This window comes from Pongo pygmaeus, chromosome 19 (genome assembly GCF_028885625.2).
Source record: "Pongo pygmaeus isolate AG05252 chromosome 19, NHGRI_mPonPyg2-v2.0_pri, whole genome shotgun sequence".
In the NCBI taxonomy this organism is placed as follows: domain Eukaryota; kingdom Metazoa; phylum Chordata; class Mammalia; order Primates; family Hominidae; genus Pongo; species Pongo pygmaeus.
In genome coordinates, this window is record NC_072392.2 from 37,821,963 (window position 1) to 37,844,971 (window position 23,009).

Below are 23,009 nucleotides of genomic sequence, written 5' to 3' on the forward strand. Positions count from 1 at the left end.
TGGGAAAGATGTCCTGTAATGATGGTTCCTGTTGCTTGGAAAAGTAACATTTGAATGCTGATTTTTATGCACCCACTTTTCAGACAGATTTAAGCTTACGTCTACTGCAACTCAAATGTTTAGGGAGATTTATGGAGATTCCAAATGGAAGTTTTTGCTGTTAGAAGTGACTGTGAATAATGCAAGGGACAACTGAAAATTTCAAGCTGCTTTTATGTTCGTTTGCTTACAAGTTAAAAACAATCCTTTAGTTTTTAAAATGTGCTCACTGGTTTGAGAAGAAGCATGGAAAACATCATCTCCAGGGAGTTATTGCCTAAAAAGAAAGAAAAGATAGCAATGGGAAAATAATGGAGCTGTTTTTATAGAGTAACTGGTTTCTACTCTTTCCAGCTCTGAAAACTGTGTTGACTAAGTAGGAACATTTTATTTTGGATAAGGCTGTTGGGATGGTCTTCAGAGAGCATCTGATACCCTAAATTGATTCATTTATATCTACCTTTAATGCCACAGATAAATACCATGTATACGAAGTTAAAGTTGATCCTTTCCATAGTCAGCGGGATGAACTAATTGTGCAATTCTGTCCTGTCATGTTCGTTTCCCCTTCATTTCTTTTTTTACTTTGAGACAGGGTCTTGCTCTGTCACTCAGGCTGGAGTGCAGTGGTGCACTCTAGGCTCACTGCAACCTCTACCTCCTGGGTTCAAGCGATTCTCATGCCTCAGCTTCCTGTGTAGCTGGGATTACAGGCGCATGCCACCATGCCCAGCTAATTTTTAAAATTAATTAATTAATTTTTTTGGTAGAGACAGGATTTCAGCACGTTGGCTAGGCTGGTCTCAAACTCCTGACCTCAGGTGATCCGCCCACCTCAGCCTCTCAGAGTGCTGGGATTATAGGCGTGAGCCACCGTGCCTGGCCTCCCTTATTTTCATCCATACCTGAATGTTCTTTTCTTTGATACTGATGGTGGTTCTCTAGGAAGTCACTCACAAACTCGGTGCTATCACCTATGCTTGGCTATCTTTCTGCAATCTCATAGCATTCACTACAGCTTATATTTGCAGTGAACTTCGTTGTTTTTATAAGGCATTGCTATTTTTTAAATGTTTTTTAAAGGCATGCTTTTATTTGGGATTTTGAACAATATGTTGGGTTTTTTTGTTGTTGTTGTTGTTAATCTTATCTTATTAAGAAAGCATGTGAAGGAAGAAAAAAAATTACATTTACCTTAGCATTTTATGTCTTTAATTTACCTGAAAATATGATGCATAAAAAGTTGTTTTCTATAAAGGACAGATGAGAATTATATTCCAAGGGGTTACTTTTTGATTGGTTAAGCTATCACCTGAGCAGCCCTTTGTAGACTGACCTGGGAGGTGATGACTGTTGAGAACTGGTTTTGGGGAAAGGACTCTGGAGTCCTGGGTCCCAGGCAGTGACAGCCTCCTTCCCTTCCCCTCTGACCACCACTGGGCTTGTGGCCCTGGACTTTGGCCTTCTTTGGGAGCCTGTGGCAAAACAAAGTTCTTCTGCTGTCAGCTTGGCCCTCCTCATCTGAAGGAAATACTTCTTGTGCTTTGTCTGGTGTCAGGGGCAACAATTCCGGCGAGGCCACATCAGCAGAAATGAAGCTCTGTGACCACAGTATGGTACAAGACCTGGGTCAGGGAGAGGCTGTGGTTTCCCGGAGGATGGCTGTTTGCCCCTCATAGGACCTTGGCGCTAACTCTGGGCTTAGCTACTTGGACCCCTTATGCAGCCATGAACAGGAGCCCCTCAGGCCCAGCGCTCCAGAGCCTTCCATGTTTGCATGAAGTCATAAAACAAACATCGACTTCATCTAGATGCCTGGTCCGGGTGCACATGGGGCACTGAGAACACCCCCAGGGAACAGGGCCATCTCAGCCACATGGTCACTACAGAACCGCCCAAGCACATGGCCAGACGGTGTAGGACTCAGTGTGCCACTGACAAACCGGACAAGCTGAGCTGATTTCCCAGTGACCAGAGCTGCCCCGTGCTGGAGGAAGGGCGGAACTGCCCCAGAGGAGGTGACTCAGGCCTCTCAATCCGGGCATTTGTGGTTCCTCACTTTTACTCAAAACCAGGGAGCCAAAGGACCCATGAAATCCACAATGCATAAAATTTGCATGATTAAAATTACACAATTCATGCATTCCTCTGCGTACATACAACGGAGGGTGAGAAGTCTTGTTGCCAGGGTAGAAAGTACCCTGCAGGGGAGGCGTGTGGGAGCTGCCTGGAGGTCCACTGAAGTCTGATCATTGGCCTCACAGGGTCCCCATGTCTCCAGGCTGAGCGTCTCTGTCCTCTGAGACTCTTGTGAGGTTTTGCCCTGTTCTGAGAGAGCAGAAGAGAAGTTTGCTGCCAGGAAGATGAAAATACTGACATGCCCTGTTTCTCACTATGAATTGTAACTGAACTAAAAGCAAACTCGCTTTTCAAACATTTTCCTAGTGGGTGGACTATAAGTAGGGTTTTCCTTTTTTTGATAATGTTTAACAGAAATCTCTTGTTTAGTTTGTTTGTATACAAATTTAACTGCTTGAATAAGGGACTGGGTGTGAATTGCCAGTGTAAGTGAGAGATTTTTTTCTTAACACAAGATCCGTGATGGCCGTTTCTGGCTTGGGGTAGTATGGTTGTAGGTGCTGGCAACACAGTCACCTGCCACTTCCTGCCTCAGTCTGCTGTGGCAATAGAGAGATGCACAGATTGTTAAATATTGCGGGGTTTTTGATTGTTTGGGTTTTTCTTGCAAAGAGTACAGTACTTTGGTGGAGACAGATATGGAAACACAGATTCCATGAGAGGTGTTGAGGCTACAGTGGAGGTTGTGTGGGTGCAGTGGCCACGGTGAGGGACCTCAGGGCAGGAGCCACGCCAGGCAGGGCACCAACAGGCAGGACGGGCCAGGGAAGCATCAGAGAGCTTGGCAAGCCTCCGGCTTGTCTTGTGGTCACTGCTGCCATGTCATGCCTCACGAGGACCTCAGCAGTCAGATGCTCCTAGTGTAGGAGCTTCCCTCTTGACCACCAAATGCTCATGGAAGTTGTGTGTGGTCGGTGTTGGAAGCATGAGGCTGATGCCTAGAATTCAGAAAGGCTGACGGCCCACATGGCCTTCACCTTTGGAGCTGGGCCCTGAAGAGAGAGGGACAGCAGGAAGGAGAGCCTCTTATCAGATGTGGTGTGGCAGGCTGCGAGATACGAGGGGAGTATGGACTCCAGCCTTTTCTTAGGGCTCTCGAGTATGAGCAGAAAGCAGCAGGTGCAGTGAGTGGTTCTGGGCCTGGGTCACGTGACCCTGCCATAGGTACAATGCTAGTGACAGAGCACACACCCACCGGTGTGCCAGGCCTCTGCTTCCTGCTGCTCACCAATGGGGATTGTGATGGCCTGTGGCCTGTGGCCTGGCTTTGCCTGGCGATAGGTTCAGTGGACAGGCACAGAGGCCTTTCAGGTGTGGGATGCTCAAGCCGAGAGGCCGGTTATGCCTTGGTGTCTCTGGTGCCTGGTGCCTGGTGCCTGGTGCGCTGGTGGGAAGCCCTCAGACCTGTGAGCGCAGCACCATGCTGAGAACAAACCCCAGGCTGTGAGCAGTGGACCGGTTCTCTCCCAGAGCCCCAGACCTAGCCAGGATGTTTCTCCTTGAGTTCCCTTCTCAGCAGGGGCTGAAGACACTTCTGGGAAGTCTAACCCAGCTGTCCGTTTTGCAGGTACGTTCAGTTCCTCAGTGGGCTCCCGTCCGGATCGGTGAAAATGAATGCCTCTCCCCTGTTCCTGCATTTTGTCATCCTCCACGGCACCCCCAACTTCGACACAGGTGGAGGTGAGTGTCCTTCATGATATGGCACCTGCGATTGGCTGGCCCAGACTTGGAGCTGGTCCTGGGCCCCTCAGTTTAGATAAGCCTCTGCTTTCCTTCCGAGAGGGCCCAGGGTCTGCTCCTCTGCCTCCCTGGCAATTGACTGTGTCCCCCTTCAGTGGTCAGAGCCCCATGTTTATGTGGTTGGGCCAAGTTATTTAATCAGGGGAGGGACTGGCAGCCAGCAAGGGGGATCAGAAATACCCCTGTGTATATGCACAGTGACTCGGGCAGGCAAGCATTTTCTGGGCTGCAGCCCTGGTGGGTCAGCTGTGCAGTTGGCCTTGAGGTCACAAGCTATGGAAGAAGCCCAGTAAGAGAGGCATGAATGTGACCCAGTCTCCCCTGATGCATCTCACAAGCCCGTCTCCTCCTTCTCCTTTAAAATGACCCCACAGGAAAGCACACAGCATGTAGCTGAGGGTGAGGGCCCTGAGCCCTCCTCCCTGTCCCACTTAGATGAGCACAGCACATGACTGGGGATCAGGGCCCTGTCCCCACATCCCCAGTTCCCCAACGGTGCACAGAGCATATGGCCGAGGGTCAGCAGGGCTCTATCCCTCCTCCCTTGTCCCATGCAGGAGCACATGGCACATGGCTGAGGGTCAGGGCCCTGTCCTCTCCTTCCCAATCCCGTGCAGGCACACACAGCACATGGCTGGGATTCAGGACCCTTGCCCCTCCTCGCCAGTCCCATGCAGGTACTTGCTCAGAGGTTTCTATTGTCTCTGAAGTACATCTATACCTTCAGGTCCCCCGGGTCATCATGGCCAGAGTGACCTTGCCAAGCTGCTAGTTGGTTTTGAAGCAGCCTGGCTTCAATTCAGGAGCCTTTGGCACCCTTTGGATAAAGGTCAAACTGTGTTGCTCTGCAGGCTTCTAGGACCAGGTCCGGCCTTTTCCTGCAGCAACCCTGAGGCTCCATGCACTGCCTTCCCAAACCTCAAAGGCTGTAGGTGCAGTCTTCTGGTCTCCTCGTCCCTTTCTGTCTTTCTGATTGCCAAATTCCTGTTCGTTCTGTACCAGTCATGCCTCTACAGACAGTTGTGCCTTTCTTTCAGTGTGCCGGCCCTTTCTGAAGCTCTACCAAGCCATGCAGCCTGTGTACACCTCCGGGATCTAGTGAGTGCTGCTGCTGCTGCTGCTGCTGCTGCTGTGGGATCTGGATGGCTCAGGGAATTGCAGCTGAGCCTCAGGTGCCTGTCTAGTAGGAAGAGGGTGGGAGGGTTCAGGTCAAAGAATGCCAAGAAGCCAAAGAAGAGTCCAGTGGGGAAAACCCTCTTATGGCATGTGCTCCAGCATCACGCCTCGGCCCTCCCTCCTGCCCTGCACAAGTGTCTTTGGGCTGTCATACCAGTTGGATCCATTAAAGGACACAGGGGCTGGAATTTTGAGGGGAGAGAGGGCCATTTGCTTTTTGGAGTATGGTGGCACCTCGGTTTTCAAGGGGGATTGATTCCAGGAACCCCTTTGATTACCCAAATCCGAGGATGTTCAAGTGTGTTTTATAAAACAGCATTGTCTTGAACTCCTGACCTCAAGTGATCCACCTGTCTTGGCCTCCCAAAGTGCCAGGATTACAGGTGTGAGCCACCGAACCCCTGGCCATCATGGTGAAACCCCGTCTCTACTAAAAATACAGAAATTAGCCAGTTGTGGGGTTGTGCACCTGTAAACCCAGCTACTCGAGGTGGAGGCAGGAGAATCATTTGTACCTGGGAGGCAGAGGTTGCAGTGAGCCGAGATCGCACCATTGCACTCCAGGCTAGGGGACAGAGCAAGAATAAAAAAAAAAAAAAAAAGGCCAGGCTTGGTGGCTCATGCCTATAATCCCAGCACTTTGGGAGGCCGAGGTGGGTGGATCACGAGGTCAAGAGATTGAGACCATCCTGGCCAACATGGTGAAATCCCATCTCTACTAAAAATACAAAAATTAGCTGGGCATGGTGGCATGTGCCTGTAGTCCCAGCTACTTGGGAGGCTGAGACAGGAGAATTGCTTGAACCTGAGACACAGAGGTTGCAGTGAGCTGAGATCGTGCCACGGCACTCTAGCCTGGCGACAGAGCGAGATTTTGTCTCAAAAAAAATAAAACAACAACAACAAAAAACTGGCATTGTATTTACATATAACCCATGAGCATTCTCCTGTATACTTTAAATCATCTCTAGATTACATAACAATACCTAATTCAATGTAAAGGCTGTGAAAATGGTTGTTACAATGTATTGTTTTTTAACTTCTATTATTTTTTATGGTTGCATTTTTGTTTTTTATTTATTTCCCACAATATTTTCTATCCCCAGTCAGTTGAGTCCATGAATGTGGAACCCAAGAATAGGGAAGGTTAACTGTGAGCATATTGGAGAGAGTCCTACGATAGGCTCTCACTACTGTGGTTTTTCTTTCTCGCTCCTTTCCATTTTGTTTTTTATTTTTATTTATTTATTTTTTTTGAGACAGCATCTCGCTCTGGCACGATCTCTGCTCACTGCAACCTCCACTTCCCAGATTCAAGCGATTCTCCTGCCTCAGCCTCCTGAGTAGCTGGGATTACAGGCAGCTGCCATCATGCCCAGCTAAATTTTGTATTTTTGTAGAGATGGGGTTTCACTGTGTTAGCCAGGCTGGTCTCAAATTCCTGACCTCAAGTGATCCGCCTGCCTTGGCTTCCCAAAGTGCTGGGATTACAGGCGTGAGCCATGTCCGGCCTCCTTTGCATTTTAAACAAAAGGTAGCCACACATCCCCCAAATTTGTATATATTTCTGAGCTTTCTTTGTCTTTTTGGATGTGGACAGGCATTTTATGAAAAGTCAGTAAAGGTAACAAATCTCACTACTCACAAAGAGCTGTTGTCACATTTCTGGGTTTGCTGTGGGCCCTGTGTGCACTGATGTCACTCTGGAATTGCACCCGCAGTTTGTAACTGAAACTGTGGCTGTGCCCACCCTGGGCCCCTTCGTCTAAGGCTGTATGGTCGTCTCGAAGCTTGGGCCTCTGGAGTTGGACCTTAGTCACTTCAAGTCAGTCACTGACCGTGATGATGCTATGAGGACCCTCCATGGCCTGGGAGCTTTCTTTACCTTTTTAGATTCATTTAGATTCTCAGGAATTAGATTCTGGGCGGATTGGGCATTCTGTGTAATTTCTGAGTTTTTGGTTGTAGGGTTGCTTTTCTCTACATGTATTCTTCCCACGAAATTATGAAGTTGCATAATGATCTGCCTTCTTCTTCATCCCAAAGCAACGTTGGCCCAGAAAACCCCAGCAGGATCTGCATCATCATCGAGCCGGCCCAGCTTCTGAAGGGAGATGTCATGGTGAGTGCCCGCTGTGGCCGCAGATGTGTCTGTGTCCCCACTCTCCCAGTGGTGATGACTTGAAATCATGATTCTGTGTTAAAAAAGTAACCCCCACCCCCAAAAAAAAGTACCCTGTAGGAAGAATGAAAAGTAGCTTTTATCTTAACACTGGGGTCCCCCACCACCGGGCCGTGGACCTTATCGGTCCGTGGCCTGTTAGGAACTGGGCCTAGTGAGCGAGCAGGACCACCTGAGCCTCCCGTCAGATCAGCGGTGCCATGAGATTCTCATAGGAGTGCGAACCCTATTGTGAACTGTGTGTGCGAGCGATCTAGGTTGCACACTCCTTAGGAGAATGATGATCTGAGGTGGGTAAAAATATTGAGGTGCCGTTAGCATGGAGATGTGGATAATTCAGCCATAGTTTACATCTCAAGTGATGTGGGCGATTGATGAGAAGGCGGTTGAAGCGTCTGGTGAGTAGTGCATGGTTAGGAATAGCCCTGTAATAATTTGAGCAGGCGCCAAGAAGTGAGCGGAACAGTTTGATCCTGAAACCATCCTCCACCAGTCCATGGAAAAATTGTCTTCTGTGAAACCAGTCCCTGGTGCCAAAAAGATTGGTGACCACTGCCTTAAGGCATTTAATTAACTTTCTGAATAAAACTATTTTAATTAAAGGGACGGAACAAATCTTCATTCTTGATTCTCTTTCATTCTAGAGCCCCTTGAGATATATAACCTGGAAATTAATGTCCTAACTTGGCCACTCACTTCGGAGAACCCCTGTATTCTGACTATAATTTGCATTCTTCACATGATCACAGGCCTCCCAGAGTGTGGGTGCAGAAATAGAATATTTAAGTATCATTAATAGCCGAAGTGTGAAATACAGCTGGTGCAATTACAGCTTGATTAATGGTCAAAACAATGATTTCTCCAGATAATTTTGACTCTTGGGTGTGTTTATTCTTGGAGGAGATTAGCCATTACATCATTACATTTTTGCCTTTTATCTTTCTTGAATACAGACAATTCATACATTTAAAATAATTTTACGAAAGTTTTTTATCTGAAATAAGGTAAGCTTTTAAGGCATATATATGACTTTCAGCATGCATAGAATCATAGAATGTAAAGATTTCATGGCCTTGGAAGACCCACTTCTATAAGGCAGTAGGGTGAATTGAGAATTAGCTTTTCATTGTATTATAAATGCCCTGTACAATGTTTTTGAGGATATTCATTAATTTCCCCGTAACCCCTAGATTTTAAAATCTTAGCTTAGTGGGTGGTGAACTCCCTACCTTGCTGGTCCTGAATTCTTACAAAAATCAAATCAGCGAGGATCGAAAGTGGAGAGGATTGAAGGTGGAGACCGTCTAAACCCATCCATGCCAGCGGGGTCCCTCTGGGGCCTCCAGTTCTGTCCTGTTTCACATGCTCACCACCTAATTGAGGGGTTCTTCAGGCCTGGAAGGCAGATCTGGAACAACAGCCGGGCCCAGCCCTTTTCAAGGCATTGAGTAAGCACTTTATAAACATCTTGCCTCCCATTTCATAGGCAAGAAAGCTGAGGTTTGGGGTGCGTCATACGTTTTTATAGACGCGTTTCCTTAGCTCTCTGTTCTACTGTCCTAAGGAGGAGGACCTGGGCTGGAAGTCTGTCCTCAGCGGTGCTGTGCTGCAGCGATGGTGCAGCATCCCTGTGGTTGGAAGTGAGAGGGAGGACCAGGAGGGGAGAGAGACATCCGCTCTGGTGTTCTCTCACATCCTGTGGTCCAGAAGGCAGCCCTGGGCTTGTTTCCTAGGAGACTTCACCCTGGAGGCTACTTCTCCCAGGACACTTCCTGGGATTGTTGGACAAAGGGCCTGAGTCTTTATTGAGCACCGGCTATGTTCAGCACTTTACTCCTCCACCCACTCTGGAACTGGGTCCAGTGTTCCAGCTTTAAAGAAGAGGCCGGGCTGGGTGCAGTGGCTCATGCCTGTAATTCCAGCACTTTGGGAGGCTGAGGTGGGTGGATCACGAGGTCAGGAGATCGAGACCATCCTGGCTGACACGGTGAAACCCCATGTCTACTAAAAATACAAAAAATTAGCCGGGCATGGTGGCGCGCGCCTGTAGTCCCAGCTACTCAGGAGGCTGAGGCAGGAGAATGGCATGAACCCAGGAGGCAGAGCTTGCAGTGAGCCAAAATTGCGCCACTGCACTCCAGCCTGGGCGACAGAGCGAGACTCCGTCTCAGAAAAAAAAAAAAAAAAAATAGTAGGCCAAGAGAGGCTGGGGGCGATGCTGGTAGGATTTGCACCCGCCCTCATCTTGTTTGCATAGTGTTCTACCTGCCCTGGGAGGCAGCATCTCAAGGGCGGGTGCTCCCCAAACCAGATCTTCAGTGATGAGTAGTTATGGCCCCATGACCCAGTCCCTTTAAGATGACTCATGGGAGGCAGCTGAACAACTCAGTCATGGAGGGTGACCCTGAGGCTAAGATGTGGCTTCCCCCCTACCCTCCACCAAGAGCATGGGACAACCCTCTCCCCTGGGCTGTTTATGGGCTGGTAACTGCAGGGTCTTCCTGAGACCAGGCGGGTGGGGCAGTCTCCTGGGAAGTGCCTGGCTCCTCTCCTCTCTTCCAGCTACCTCCTCCTCCACCTGCCTCCTCCTCCTCCTTTCTCCCCTTTCTTCTCTCCCACCCCACCTTTACAAATTTCTCCCTCCTCCTCTTGCCCTTCTTCCTTTTCCTCCTCCCTGCTCCCTCCCTCCTTCCTCCTCATTATTTTCTGTGGCCCCTTCTTCCTACTGTCATTCATCCAGTAGTCTTTTTTTTGAATGTTTTGTGCTTTTTGAGTCCCTGTGCTTGGCTCTAGGCCCATGAGTGAAGTTTTTGCCCTAGGGATCCTGTTGGGGACATGGGCTTTCTGGCAGGAGGGAACCTGCTGCTACTGTGTAGCCCACAGAGGCCTTGATGAGACGGGGTGGGAGAGGTCACAGGAGGACTCAGATGGAAGTGTCCTGTGAGTTGGCTCCAGGTTGGAAGGGGTGTTATTATACAAACAGAGATGCAGCATCCCAGTCTTGAGGCACCCACAGAGGCTGATGCTGTTGTTAGGATGTCTGTCTTGCAAGGAAAGTCGTTGTCTTGGAAGGTTGAAACGAGATTTTGTAGGGCTTACATATTTGCATATTTTGTTTTGGGAAATGTTAGACCTCTTCCCAGTGAAGACCATACTTAGGGTTTGTGAGGATTAAATGTACTCAGTCGCATAAGTCTCCCAGGACAGCACCTGGCGGAGGATGAAACGGCATCGATGTGACCCTGCGGCATCACCAGGTCACTTTCCTCTATCAGACCAGACTGTGGCTTAGTCTTTGGGGCAGCCACTGCCTCTTCCCTCTGGAAGAACCCCCAGCACCCCACCCACCCCACAGGCCCTCTCCCCACGGTGCTGCGTCCTATCCTGTCCCACCCTGTAGTGGGCACCGCAGTCCAAGCGTGTGGTCTGAGTAGACATTACATGCATCTCTGTTGTAGCAGTTGGAATGAGGCTTTGAGTGGGTGGCATGGGTGGGACTTGGAAGGTGTGTGGTGGAGGTGTGGGTTTGGCACTTGATAACTGAGGCAGGCCCAGGAACAGGGTGGGGCGGGGTGGAGAGGGGCCATGAGTGGGTGAAGGAGGCGGTGGCCTCCTTTCCTCAGCGTCCCACCTGCAGCCCTTGGGAGTCTTCCCACTGGCCTCCAGGCCACCGTGGGCTGGCGTTCTCCAGCCTGACATCTCCTCCTGGTCCTCTACCTGTTGCTGGCTCTAACCTGCTTGGCATTCAGACTGTGTGTCCCTCAGGCCACTAGAACCCGCCAGCCGCCTCATGCTGCCCCAGCTGATCCCGCCATTCTGTCCCCAAGCCCTGCTGATCCAGCACTGTCCACCCACCCTGGCCCTGATCGCTCAACTCAGGCTTCACCGTTTGGTCTCAGCTTAAACAGCAGAGGTGATTCTCCCACAGTCCTGGAGGCTGGGAGCCTGAGATCCAGGTGTGGGCAGGGTGGTTTCTCCTGAGGCCTCTCTCCTTGACCTGGAGGTGGCTGTCTTCTCCCTGTGTCCTCACCTGGGCTTCCCTCTGTGTGTCTGTGTCCTCATCTCTTCTTCTTACAAGGACACCAGTTATCATTCATTCGAGCCCAGCCTAACGACCTCATTTTAATTTACCTTTGTGAAGACCCCATCTCCAAACACAGCCCTATGCTGAAGTGCTGAGACCTTCAACCTATGGATTTTAGAGGGACACCATTCAGCCTGTGACAACTCTGTTTATTAAATAAACCTCTCTTAGAAAGTTTAGTAAGATTACTAGTGCAGTCAGGTGCCATTGACAGCCCGGTCCATGTGGCTGTGGTTTGTCAACAGCCTTTATCCTGAGCACGTTCAGCGTGCGGCCTGCATGAGAGGATGTGGTGGACATGAGAGTGGGCAGTGCAGGGCTCCTGCTCCCGGGAGTCTGGGTCCTCCAGGGAGATGAGCATGCAGATAGCTAGGGCAGGTGGAACTGAGCATGGCAGAAGGTGTGCCGTGGCAAGAACTGAAGGTTAGGTGGGAGAGACGATTTCCAGCGTGTCAGAGAAGGCGTGGCTTCACAGCAGAGCTCACATCTGTGGTCGACCTGGAGAGTAGAAGCCCAGGGTGTCACTGCCAGTGCTCCCATCAGAGTCGGGAGTGCATCTTTTGCCAAAGCCCAGAAATCTCAGTGCTGTTGACTCCCTCTGAAAACGATCTAAGGGAACAACACAGGAAGAAAAAAATGTGGTTGCACGTTTCTCATTATTGGCAAAGCATCCCTAGAGAGGAGCGGGAGCCATCCCCTCCTCCTGTTCACGCTTCTTCTGGGTGTTCTGAGGGTGTGCAGTGCAGGAGTAGCACCGGATTCATCCTCTCCAGCCTCTTCCCACCTTCCAGTGACCCACTCTGCCATGCTCAGCACAGGATGCCCACGCCGCCTTCACTTTGCCCTTCATTCAGTTTTTCCCTGTGACTGCTTGACATGCCCTGCTGCAGGTTCACTGAGCACACCTTAAGTTGAGAAGGCTGCAGTGGGGGAAGAAGTTACAGGGCCTTTTCTGTGTAAAGTTCAGATACGCAGGTGGTTTTATTTCTTTTGGCAACAGTCATGGCTTGGAGAGGATCCTAAGGAGCAGAAAGCATGTGCATAGATTTATACCCTGAAGACTGCAGATGTCTTGGTGCTCTCAGTCTGGGTGTTTTCTGAGGCTGTCTGTGTACTTTTGAAGGCGGAAAGTGGCTTCCCAGGCGGGCTAGCCATCCTTCATCCTCCTCCTTCGAAAGGCCTCTTGTCCTCTTTGAGTTTTCCCCTCCGTGGTTCTGGTGTCCGCCTTGCCTGCGGGGACATCTGCCTGGCTTTCCTCATGAGGGCCTCTGCACTGGGACTTACTGGCAAAGATCACAGTCATCAAGTTCACAGAGAAGGAAGGGCCAGAGTCAAGTCTAACTGCAGAAAGTGACTTGGGAAAACAGAGCCCCACTTGCCACTCCCTGGACTCAGTTACTAGCAGGTGGAGCTGCTGCAGGCAACAGCAAAGCTGACCGTGACTCGCCGTCTGCCTTCGCCTCGACACAGCCAGCCCATCCCTGCTCAGCCCCTCCCAGTTGCACACCTGACCCGTCCCATCTTTGCAACGTGCTTTTCGCCAAAAGTCAGATTCTTAAGCCTGCTCCTTTCAAAAGGGCAGAACCTCAAGAGGTTTAGTAAATATGGCATTGTCGGGCAGTGCCATGGAGAGGGCAGCCGAGGCCTTGTGTAACCCTGTTCAGGAATTCATGCGGGCCCATCAGGAGTCTGGCAGGGCTCCAGGAGCCTGATCCGGCTTGCTCCCTCCCTGATCTCGGCTCTCAGGTCCAGAGTTTGTAAACACATGCTTCGTCTTGCTCCCCCTGCTTGGGCAAATCCACGGCCACTTGAATTTTGTGTTCATGGTTGCTGGCTCTAGAACCTTGCTCCGGTGACCCGACTTGTAAACAAAGGTGTTGCCTGCTCAAGAAGTTTTCACAAACAAACAGTGCTGTTGCTGGTTGTTTCTTACCAAGGGCACTTACATAAGGCCAGGGAAAATGAAAGTGTTCTCCTGAGACTCTGCCCCAGGAGAGGTTTCTACAGATCTCTGTTGGACACATCACAGCATTATTTTGTGATTATCTTTTCCTCTCGCTTTTAGACTGGGCTGCGTCTTAATCCATGCTGTCGTCTCAGCATAGTGGACTTGGTTGTGTTTTCACTTGCAGCCAGTATTTACCCACCTTTCAATTGCTTTAGGTCATGAATTACAATATTGCGAACATCTGAAATCATTTTCGGCTCCAAGCGAAGAAATCATGGTTTAGTGTTGGCCCTGCCTGACTTAAGTCTTTGACCTATGGGGCTTAGCTATCTAACTTTCTACCCTCCAAATATGTGGCTGTAACTCATTCTCTGAGTTCACAGATTCCTTGAGGCCTACGTAGACAGTTGCCTGGGCCACCAGTGGAGCGTTGAGTGAGAACGCTACTCTTTTCTGTTAGGGATGCTTTGAGGGTTCTGCTCTTTTGCTTAGTAAATTTAGGGGAAGCAGATCTGAATAGGAGCTGCCCAGCAACGACTGGCATTGGGGGAGTATAGGAACCTGAGGGCTGACTTCTGAATTGGGGACTGGCATTCCTGGGGCTGATACCTTAAGCCTTGACCCTCTTGGTACAAGGTGCTTTTTCTCTTGTTGATGGAGAGTTTGAAATAAAAATACACTTATGTGGCCTAAAGTTAAGCAAGTCATCAGCGTCTTTAAACACTGGATTGATGGATAACTTCTTTGAGAATTCCACGTGTCTGCCTTCGACTTGGTGTACTCCAGGAGCAAATGAGGTCCAGGCAGGGCTCTGTTCCTGGTCACCAGCAACTTGTCCAGTCCAGTCAAGGGCACAGGCATATTTTTATTTTTATTTTTATTTTTTGAGACGGAGTCTCGCTCTGTCGCCCAGGCTGGAGTACAGTGGTGCAATCTTGGCTCACTGCAAGCTCCACCTCCCGGGTTCATGCCATTCTTCTGCCTCAGCCTCCCGAGTAGCTGGGACTACAGGCACCGGCCACCATGCCCGGCTAACTTTTTGTATTTTTTTAGTAAAGACGGGGTTTCACCATGTTAGCCAGGATGGTGTCGATCTCCTGACCTTGTGATCCGCCCGCCTCGGCCTCCCAAAGTGCTGGGATTACAGACGTGAGCCACCGCGCCCGGCCCGGCACAGGCATATTTTTACACCACTATTAGAAAATAAATTTTTGCGATGGTTTCTGAATTGCCTCATCAGACTAAAAGAAAGCAAGAGTGCTTACAGGCCTTCCCACTGAGATCATCATTCACCCTATATGTTTTTGAGTACCAAGTGCCCTCTCTCTAGAAGCTTATGCCCTTTAAATAATATATTCATATAAATATAGCATATCATTATTGGATTTATGAATTATATTAATATGTAGTGCAAATTTAATCTTTATAACAACATAGCCAGGTCAATATCATAATACTCATTTTGCAGTCAGAGAATTTAAAGTCTAAAGAGGCTACAACATTCTGAAGATCTGAGTGCTCCCAGTGATTTGTGATGTTGGCATCACACCCACGTACTTTTGTGGTTGGCTCTATGATAGCATGGTGACAGGCCATGCGCAGCCTTCGTTGCAGTGCTTGCTATTTCTTATTTCGTTTTTCTATGCTACCAAATCGTGACTGCACATCTTTGAGTTGTTATTTTAAATGCAGATATTCTAAAATCTGAAGGCAAAGGATCAACATATTCTAGAAACACTCTGGGGAGACCCAGGTAAATAAAGTTAAAGCCGGAGGGATGAAGAGAAAATTATAGACTTGAATCACTCTAATCTTTACGAAATGTTTGCATTACTATTATATCTTAAAGGGAGGCATTTGGGGGCCCTCGTACCAAGTACCATGTTGATTGTTCTTTCTGTTAAGTATTACAAGCATAATTCTGAGCTCTTGCCATCGGTCCTAAAAAGATTTGTTGGTGTAGATAACGCATAATTATTGCACACTATGGAGGGCTCCTGGTTGGTGAGTGGATTTTGTCTCAAGATCTGACCTGCTGTGTTGATGGTGGTTGCTGGGAGCCCCGAGTTAGGGAAAATCCTGTGATTTTCCGTGTCTTTCAGAAGAAGCCGGAGTCAGTTCATGATTTGGTCAGGGGGACTGGAGGGGGTGGTATTTACCTCCCTTAATCAAGAGGAAAGAGATTTAATATGAAACAGGGAGTGTGTATGATGAGGCCGTTAGGATCTCAAGCCAGCAAACAAAGTTAGCATTAAAATACACAGAGAAACCCCTGAAGGGAGGGCCACGTGATTTCAGGCAGCAGTTGTTCTCTGCCAGTGGGATAGACCGCTGTTTCTTTCACTGTGGAGCCTTAGGAGTATTTGAAAGCTTGTGCTGTGAAAAATAGGAATCTTACAGGAGAATCATATGGGGCCTGGAGAGGAACCTGTTTGGGACAGGCCGATTCCCATCTCCCGCCGCTCTGTACCTCCTGGGCACCATGGCCTGCCTTCTCCTCCCTTCTGGTATGTGGAGGGAGCTGGGATTGCTGCGGGAGGTGCAGTGTGTTTGTGTGTAGCTGCTATGAGGAGCAGTGGGGGGACCTGGGGGAGCATCCTGGATTCCTGAAGAGGGAGGGCAGGACCTGGCCTGGAAGGAGGCCCTGCGCTGGGCGGGGCGGTACTGACGGGAGGGGCACAGTGAGCTGCGGTTGGGGAGATTCCACTGTGCCCCTTATGCGGCCTGTACTGGAGCCCACAGCTCCCTCTGTTTTCACCCAGGACACTCCCTGCCTGCCAGGACCGAGCCCACAGCTGCCTCCTGAGGAATTTCCTGACTCCTGTGGGCAGATGTTGGTGCCCATGTCAGCACAGGCTGCGTGAGCTATCAGCTGACATCCTGTTGTTGTTTTTATTTTTTTAAATCTCTGGTTCCCTTAAATATTTATAAAATTTGAGAGCAAGACTGGCTTGAATTGGGGCCTCTCTTTTCCTTTTCCCTTCCCTAACCACTTTTCACTCCCCGTTTGCAAGGCACCAGTGGGAAGAAGGCAGACAGGGAGAGGTGGGTGCTATCATCCTTAGCAGTGGGGATGCATGTGTGGATTTACCCTTGGCCAGAAGGACCTCCCTCTGGGGATCTCTACAATATGCCCCAGGTTGAAGCATTTGAGGGGTGGTCAGTGTACTGAGTGTGGGGCATGCGGAGCTCAAAGGAGGGACCCAGATAGTCTCAGAACATCCTGGAAGGATCCCTGCAAGGGCAGCCTTTGATTGAGTCTTGCTGAGAAGTCAGACAGTCTCAGACAGAGGTGGTAGATTTGTGGCCAACGTGCCATTGGCTGTTGGAAAGCAAATTGAGGCAACATTTCTTCACAATGCCAGTTCTCTCTACTTGCAAACACCCTGGTTCCTGGGCCCCTGGAGGCCAGGCCTGAGTCTGAGCCCCATGTTTACGGCACCCCTGGCCAGCACCAGGCCGTACAAGGGAGACCCAGTCATGTTTGTCAACAGGGAACATCCTTCTACGGTCTTAATTATATTTTTTGGTTTGTTTACCCGTCCCTTTCCTTGTAGATAGCACAAGGGTAAACATCTTCTGGGTCTGCCTGGAGTCACAGCTCCCTGCCTCCTTGGCTGGGCTTCTGGGTCTTTTGTTCCTCTGGTGGACGTTCATCTGGTTAGGGAAGACAGAGCCCTCCCTGCCACGTTCTCCTGCGTGCTGGTCTGGATCATATCTGCTGCGGTGGCTTCTCATTTACTGTTGTGAGGCATGTGATATTTTAAAGCCATCTCTCTCCAAGAAAAGTCTCTTTTACGGGAACGTGGCTGTCTCTGCTAGTCACCACCCCTCAGCCTCGGGGTGGGGGAGGTGCCCGCCTGTGCACGGTTTGGTCTGAGAGCAGAATCTAGCCTGTCCAGGGCCTTCGACCTTCTGGGGATTTGGGAAAGTGCCACTACCTGGTGGTCCTGCCCCTGATCTCTGAGTGAGGGGTGTCCCTGTCCCTGCAGCTCTCCCAGCTGTGGCCTGAGAACCCTCCCAATGATGCCAGTGCTGCGCACGGTCACAAGAAGCAGGGGGGCCCCAGTTATAAAGGCAGGTCGGGACACTCAGGCGCCTGCTCTGCCCACCGTTCCCCACATGCCAGGCATCTGCAAGGAGGGGCTCTACCCTTTGGCTCATTGGCACAATCATTTAGGGTACTTGAGCTGCACCCTGGGGACCTCATGAACCCTAGCTTGAGTTCAAATCACATCAGGGTGATTCTGAACACTTGTGTCACACGACCCCTGACAGGACCTCTGGACAGTCAGGCATGGGAAGCTAAATGCCAACACCCTCTCTGTCTCCCTCTCTCCCTTCCTCCTTCTTTGTGTCTCTGTCTCTAAATTACAGCATGCACATAATCATTTAGGATAGTACACACAGTAATGACCAGCTGCTTCTTTTTGGAAAACAAAAAGCTTTAAGTTGCAACATGGAGCATTGAGATCAAAGAAAAGCTATCACAATCAGTTGTTAAAGTCTAGAAAAAAGAGACCATGGAATTCCATTTTTCAGATGTGTTCCAAAACAGGGCACATTCAGGTGGTCTGAAAGGGTTTAGGTGTGGCCTCTCTGAGGACTAGCGATAGTGGTGTTCAGAGCTGTGGTTCCACAGGAGCAGCACAGGGAACACATTGAAGCCTCCAGTGGAGCCCCGCACCCAGCAGCAGCAGTGTGGTGCCTCTGCCTGCACCCCAGCTGTCTGCAGGCGCCTGTCCCCCAGGGCTGAAGTTCCACTCCAAAGCGTGAACTCCCAGCCAGAGTCCAGAGGGGAGGCCCTGCTGTGCTGGCCTCCGCAGAGTGTGTTCCTTGCCGGGAGCATGTGTCCCCGCTGCAGCTGCTTTGTTTTGTTTTGTTTTGTCTCTCTAACCCAGGTGAAATGCTACCACAAGAAGTACCGCTCGGCCACCCGTGATGTCATTTTCCACCTGCAGTTTCACACTGGGGCTGTGCAGGGCTACGGGCTGGTGTTTGGGAAGGAGGATCTGGACAATGCCAGCAAAGGTGAGGCGCGGAGCTGGCAGCCCTGTGCTTGTGGGCAGCTGTGGTTGAATCTCCTTGGTTGATTCTTTCACTATCCTCTCTACCCTCTTTCCAAAATTCAGCCTACTGACAAAATTGTTCCCAAATCGGGAGAAAGTGATCATTGACCTTTGGGGGAAAAAAATTATGGATAACCAATGAAACTGCCTGTACTTTCTGTATCATGGGGCGTCTTTATTGCAGATTTGCGAGTGGTGCTGCACTGGTTGGAATAAAGGACAAAGTCAGCCCATCCTTTTCCAGTTAATCATCTCCACAAATGTGTTAAAACACATTGTTTTCTTCAGATGACCGTTTTCCTGACTATGGGAAGGTTGAATTAGTCTTCTCTGCCACGCCTGAGAAGATTCAAGGTGGGTAGCTTGGTGGAATACGGGGAGGTCCTTGTTGACACTGGTGAAAGGTGCATGATGGCTACACTGGGGCTGTAGTACTAGTCTCCTGCCTTTGTGCATATTTGGAGATTTCTGTGATTAATTTTATTTAAATTCAGGATATTGGATAGTGGAACAAGAAGGCCCACTTGTGTCAGTAAGCCCCAGAAGTGGCGTGACTTGCTCACAGCCACTCAGCCAGGAGAGCCTTGGGCATGACTGGCCGTTCTTGTAGGAGTAAGGTGGTATTGCATTGTGGTTTTAATTTGCATTTCCCTGGTGGTTAGTGATGTTTAGCATTTTTTCGTGTGTTTTGTTGGTCATTTGTATATCTTTTGAAAAATGTCTGTTCATATCTTTTGCCCACTTTTTGATGAGATTATTTATTTTTGTTGAGGATTTGTTCGAGTTCCTTGCAGATTTTGGATATTAGCTCTTTGTCAGATGCATAGTTTGCAAATATTCTCTCTCACTCCGTGGGTTCTGTTTACTCTGATGATTATTTCTTTTGTGGTACAGAAGATTTTTGGTTTAATTAGGTCCCATTTACTTATTTTTGTTCTGTTGCATTTGCTTTTGGGGTCTTAGTCATGGATTATTTGCCTAAGCAAATGCCCAGAAGAGTTTTTCCTAGGTTGTCTTCTAGACTTTTTATGGTTTCAGGTCTTAGATTTAAATCTTGGATCCATCTTGAGTTGATTTTTATAATATAAGGTGAGAAATGGGGATCCAGTCTTATTCTTCTACATGTGGCTAGCCAGTTTTCCCAGCACCGTTTGTTAAATAGGGTATTCTTTCCCCAGTTTATGTTTTTGTATGCTTTGTTGAAGATCAATCGGTTGTAGTCAGTTGTATTTCTGGATTCTCTATTCTGTTCCATTGATCTGTGTGTCTACTTTTATACCATGATGTTTTGGTAACTATAGCCTTTTAGTATAGTTTGAAATCCAATAATATGATGCCTCCAGATTTTTGTTTTGTTTTGTTTTTAGGATTGCTTTGGCCATTTGGGCCCCTTTTTGGTTCCATATGAATTTTAGGATTTTTTTTTCTAGTTTTGTGAAAAGTGATGTAGTATTTTGATAGGAATTGCATTGAATCTGTAGATTGCTTTGGACAGTATGGTCATTTTCAGTATATTGATCCTTCCAATCCATGAGCATGGGATGTGTTTCCACTTGTTTGTGCCATTTCTGATTTCTTTCAGCAGTGTTTTGTAGTTCTCCTTGTATGGATCTTTCACCTTTTGATTAAGTATATTTCTAGTTTTTTTTTTTTTTTTTTAGCTGTCTTAAATAGAATTGAGTTCTTAATTTGATTGTCAGTTTGGTCATTGTTGGTGTATAGCAGTGCTACTGATATGTTTACATTGATTTTGAAACCTGATACTTTACTGAATTCGTTTATCAAATCTAGAAGTCTTTTGGAGGAGTCTTTAGTGTTTTCTAGGTATATGATCATATCATTGGCAAATAGCAACAGTTTTAATTCCTCTTTTCCAATTTAGGTGCCCTTTATTTCTTTCTCTTAGCTGATTGCTCTGGCAGTACTATTCCAGTACTATGTAGAATAGAAGTGGTGAAAGTAGGCATCCTTGTCTTGTTCCACTTCTCAGGGGGAATGCTTTCCACCTTTCCCCATTCAGCATGACATTGGCTGTGGGTTTGTCATATATGGCTTTTATTATTTTGAGGTAAGTCCCTTCTCTGCCTAGTTTGTTGAGTGTTTTTATCATAAAGGGATGCTAGATTTTATCGAATGCCTTTTTCGCATCTACTGAAATGACATATGGTTTTTGTTTTTAATTCTGTTTGTATGGTGTATCACATTTATTGACTTCTATATGTTAAATCATCCCTGCTTTCCTGGGATGAAATCCACTTGATCATGGTGTATTATCTTTTTAATGTGCTGTTAGATTCAGTTAGCTAGTATTTTGTTGAAGATTTTTGCATCTATGTTCATCAGGGATATTTGTCTGTGATTTCTTTTTGTGTTTGTGTGTGTGTTTTATATTCTTTCCCAGTTTTGGTATCAGGCTGATACTGGCTTCATAGAATGAGTTAGTTAGGGACAATTCCTCTTTCTCAGTCTTTGGAATTGTTCAGTAGGGTTGGCACCAATTCTTCTTTGAATGGATGGTAGAATTCAGCTGTGAACCCATCTGGCCCTGGGCTCTTTTTTATTGGCATTAAAAAAAATTATTGATTCATTTTCACTGCTTGTTACTAGTCTGTTCAGGGTTTCCGTTTCTTCCTGATTTAATCGAGGAGGGTTGTCTGTGTCCAGGAATTGACCAATTTTCTCTCAGTTTTCTAGTTCATATACATAAAGGTGTTCATAGTAGTCTTGAATGATCTTTCGTGCTGGTTGTAATGTTTCAAGTTTTATTTCTAATTGAATTTATTTGAATCTTCTCTCTTCTTGGTTAATCTAGCTAATGGTCTATCAATTTTGTTTATCTTTTAAAAATACCAGCTTTTTGTTTCATTGATCTTTTGTATTTTGTTTGAATTTCATTTAGTTCTGCACTGATTTTTGTTTTTTATTTTCTTCTACTAGCTTTGTGTTTAGTTTATTCTTACTTCTCTAGTTCCTTGAGGTTTGACGTTAGGTTGTCAATATGTAATCTTTCAGACTTTTTGATGTAGGCATTTAGTGCTATAAACTTTTCTCTTAGCACTGGCTTTGCTGTATCCCAGAGGTTTTGATAACTTGTGTCACTATTATCATTCATTTCAAGGAATTTTTAAATTTCCATCATGATTTCTTCATTAAGTAACCAGCATTTTAAAAAGAGAATTAGAAGTATAGTAGGCTGCAAGTATTATGTGCAAAACAAATTTTTTCCCTAAAAAATATATTTCAAAAGAAACCAGTCCCTTTATCATCAAGGTGAATTGTCCAGATCCATCACCAAGATCCACATCCATGGGAGTTTTGTTTCCCTTTTTAATAGCTATGTAAATAATCATGCTTTTTCTATGTTCATTGTCATAGATTTAGGCAAAAACCTTTAAATATATGGCTTGTGTGTTAAAAATCCCCTTGGTGTTCCTAAAAAGACTTGAAGGGAGGAGTGTGGATCTGAGAGCCTGGAGCCTGGATTCAAATCTGTGGGCTCTGAGGCTCAGAGACAGCTTATCGGGCCTCTGTGTCCTCATCAGTGAGGTGGTCTGAAGACTCCTGTTTTGCAGAAGTGTCCAAGCCTGGGACACAGTGGGCAAAAAATCAGTGCTTACTTATCCCTTTCCCCTCGTGGTTTTAACTATGGTTCTATCTGTGGAAAATCCTCCACAGTCTCTGATTAGTGTCATGGCTCCTGGCAGGAGGGTGGAGGATGGAGTGGCTTCTCTCTCCTGCTCAAGTCAGGCTGCTCACCTGTCCTTATGGTGGAGTCCGGTGGATGGAGGTGATGGGTTTCACTGGGACTAATGTTGCTGCCTGTGCCCTGTGCAGGGTCCGAACACTTGTACAACGACCACAGTGTGATTGTGGACTACAACACAACAGACCCACTGATATGCTGGGACTCGTACGAGAACCTCAGTGCAGATGGAGAAGGTGCGTGTGGTCATCTTGTGTGCAGTTATGGAGGTTAAGGGTGCAGGGAAGACAGCCCACTCAAAGATCTGAAGTGTTTTGCAGTCTGCTAAGAAGAAAAAAATCCCTGTTTTCTCAGAGGTCCAGAATCACACCTTTGTGTGACACTGTTGTGAGTTTTGAGGGTCTTCATGAGAATAAGTCATGGTGAGTTTGGGTCAGGGCTTTTCGTGAAGCTGTAACGGGTGGATGAGCTGTCCGTGAAGTTATATCGAGGAGCTCCTTGGCCTGAACTTGTGTGTATGTATAATGCCAGGGACCATTCCCCCTTCTTCCCTCCCTTCCTCTTTGCATATGGGGATGCCAAGCACTGGCCACAGCCAGCCTAGCTACTGTTATATGGCCCCAAATGCAACAGACATCTTGTTTTAATTTCTGTTTGCTTGTTAGTCTAGTGTTCCTGATTTATGGCTATATCATTTAAATCTCTGTTTTCATGAAACCATCTCACCCAAACATGTCCTCTGTTCACCTGTGGAATACGCACATTGGGTCATAGCTAGGAGCGTGATGGAGGAAAGGAAGGAAGGGGCAGCTGTGTGCTGGAATCTCCACAAGACACAACTGGAGGCTGATTTCAAAGGAGGGGAATTGAGGCTTTTCCTGGCATGTCATGCTGATCTCTTGTCTTTTTCAACCACCGACTGAGAATCA

General features: G+C 47.8%; 1 protein-coding gene across 8 annotated transcripts in view; it reads left to right on the top strand.

Annotated features, from left to right (window-relative positions):
* The window catches only part of LOC129016775 (tensin-3-like), a 310,903-nt gene that overhangs the window by 106,765 nt on the left and 181,129 nt on the right, over nucleotides 1-23,009 (top strand). For 6 of the 8 annotated variants that reach the window (XR_010124801.1, XR_010124802.1, XM_063657179.1 and 3 more), the window contains exons 9-14: nucleotides 3,746-3,858; nucleotides 4,956-5,016; nucleotides 7,141-7,216; nucleotides 18,210-18,339; nucleotides 18,666-18,731; nucleotides 22,212-22,316. Coding sequence is in view for 6 of the 8 variants with exons in the window: in XM_063657179.1 (XP_063513249.1) it covers nucleotides 3,746-3,858; nucleotides 4,956-5,016; nucleotides 7,141-7,216; nucleotides 18,210-18,339; nucleotides 18,666-18,731; nucleotides 22,212-22,316 (551 nt within the window). In the remaining 2 variants the exon portion in view is untranslated. Of the gene's footprint in view, nucleotides 1-3,745; nucleotides 3,859-4,955; nucleotides 5,017-7,140; nucleotides 7,217-18,209; nucleotides 18,340-18,561; nucleotides 18,732-22,211; nucleotides 22,317-23,009 lie in introns of those variants that run through there. The other 2 variants (XM_063657183.1, XM_063657181.1) reach the window with 2 other exon arrangements.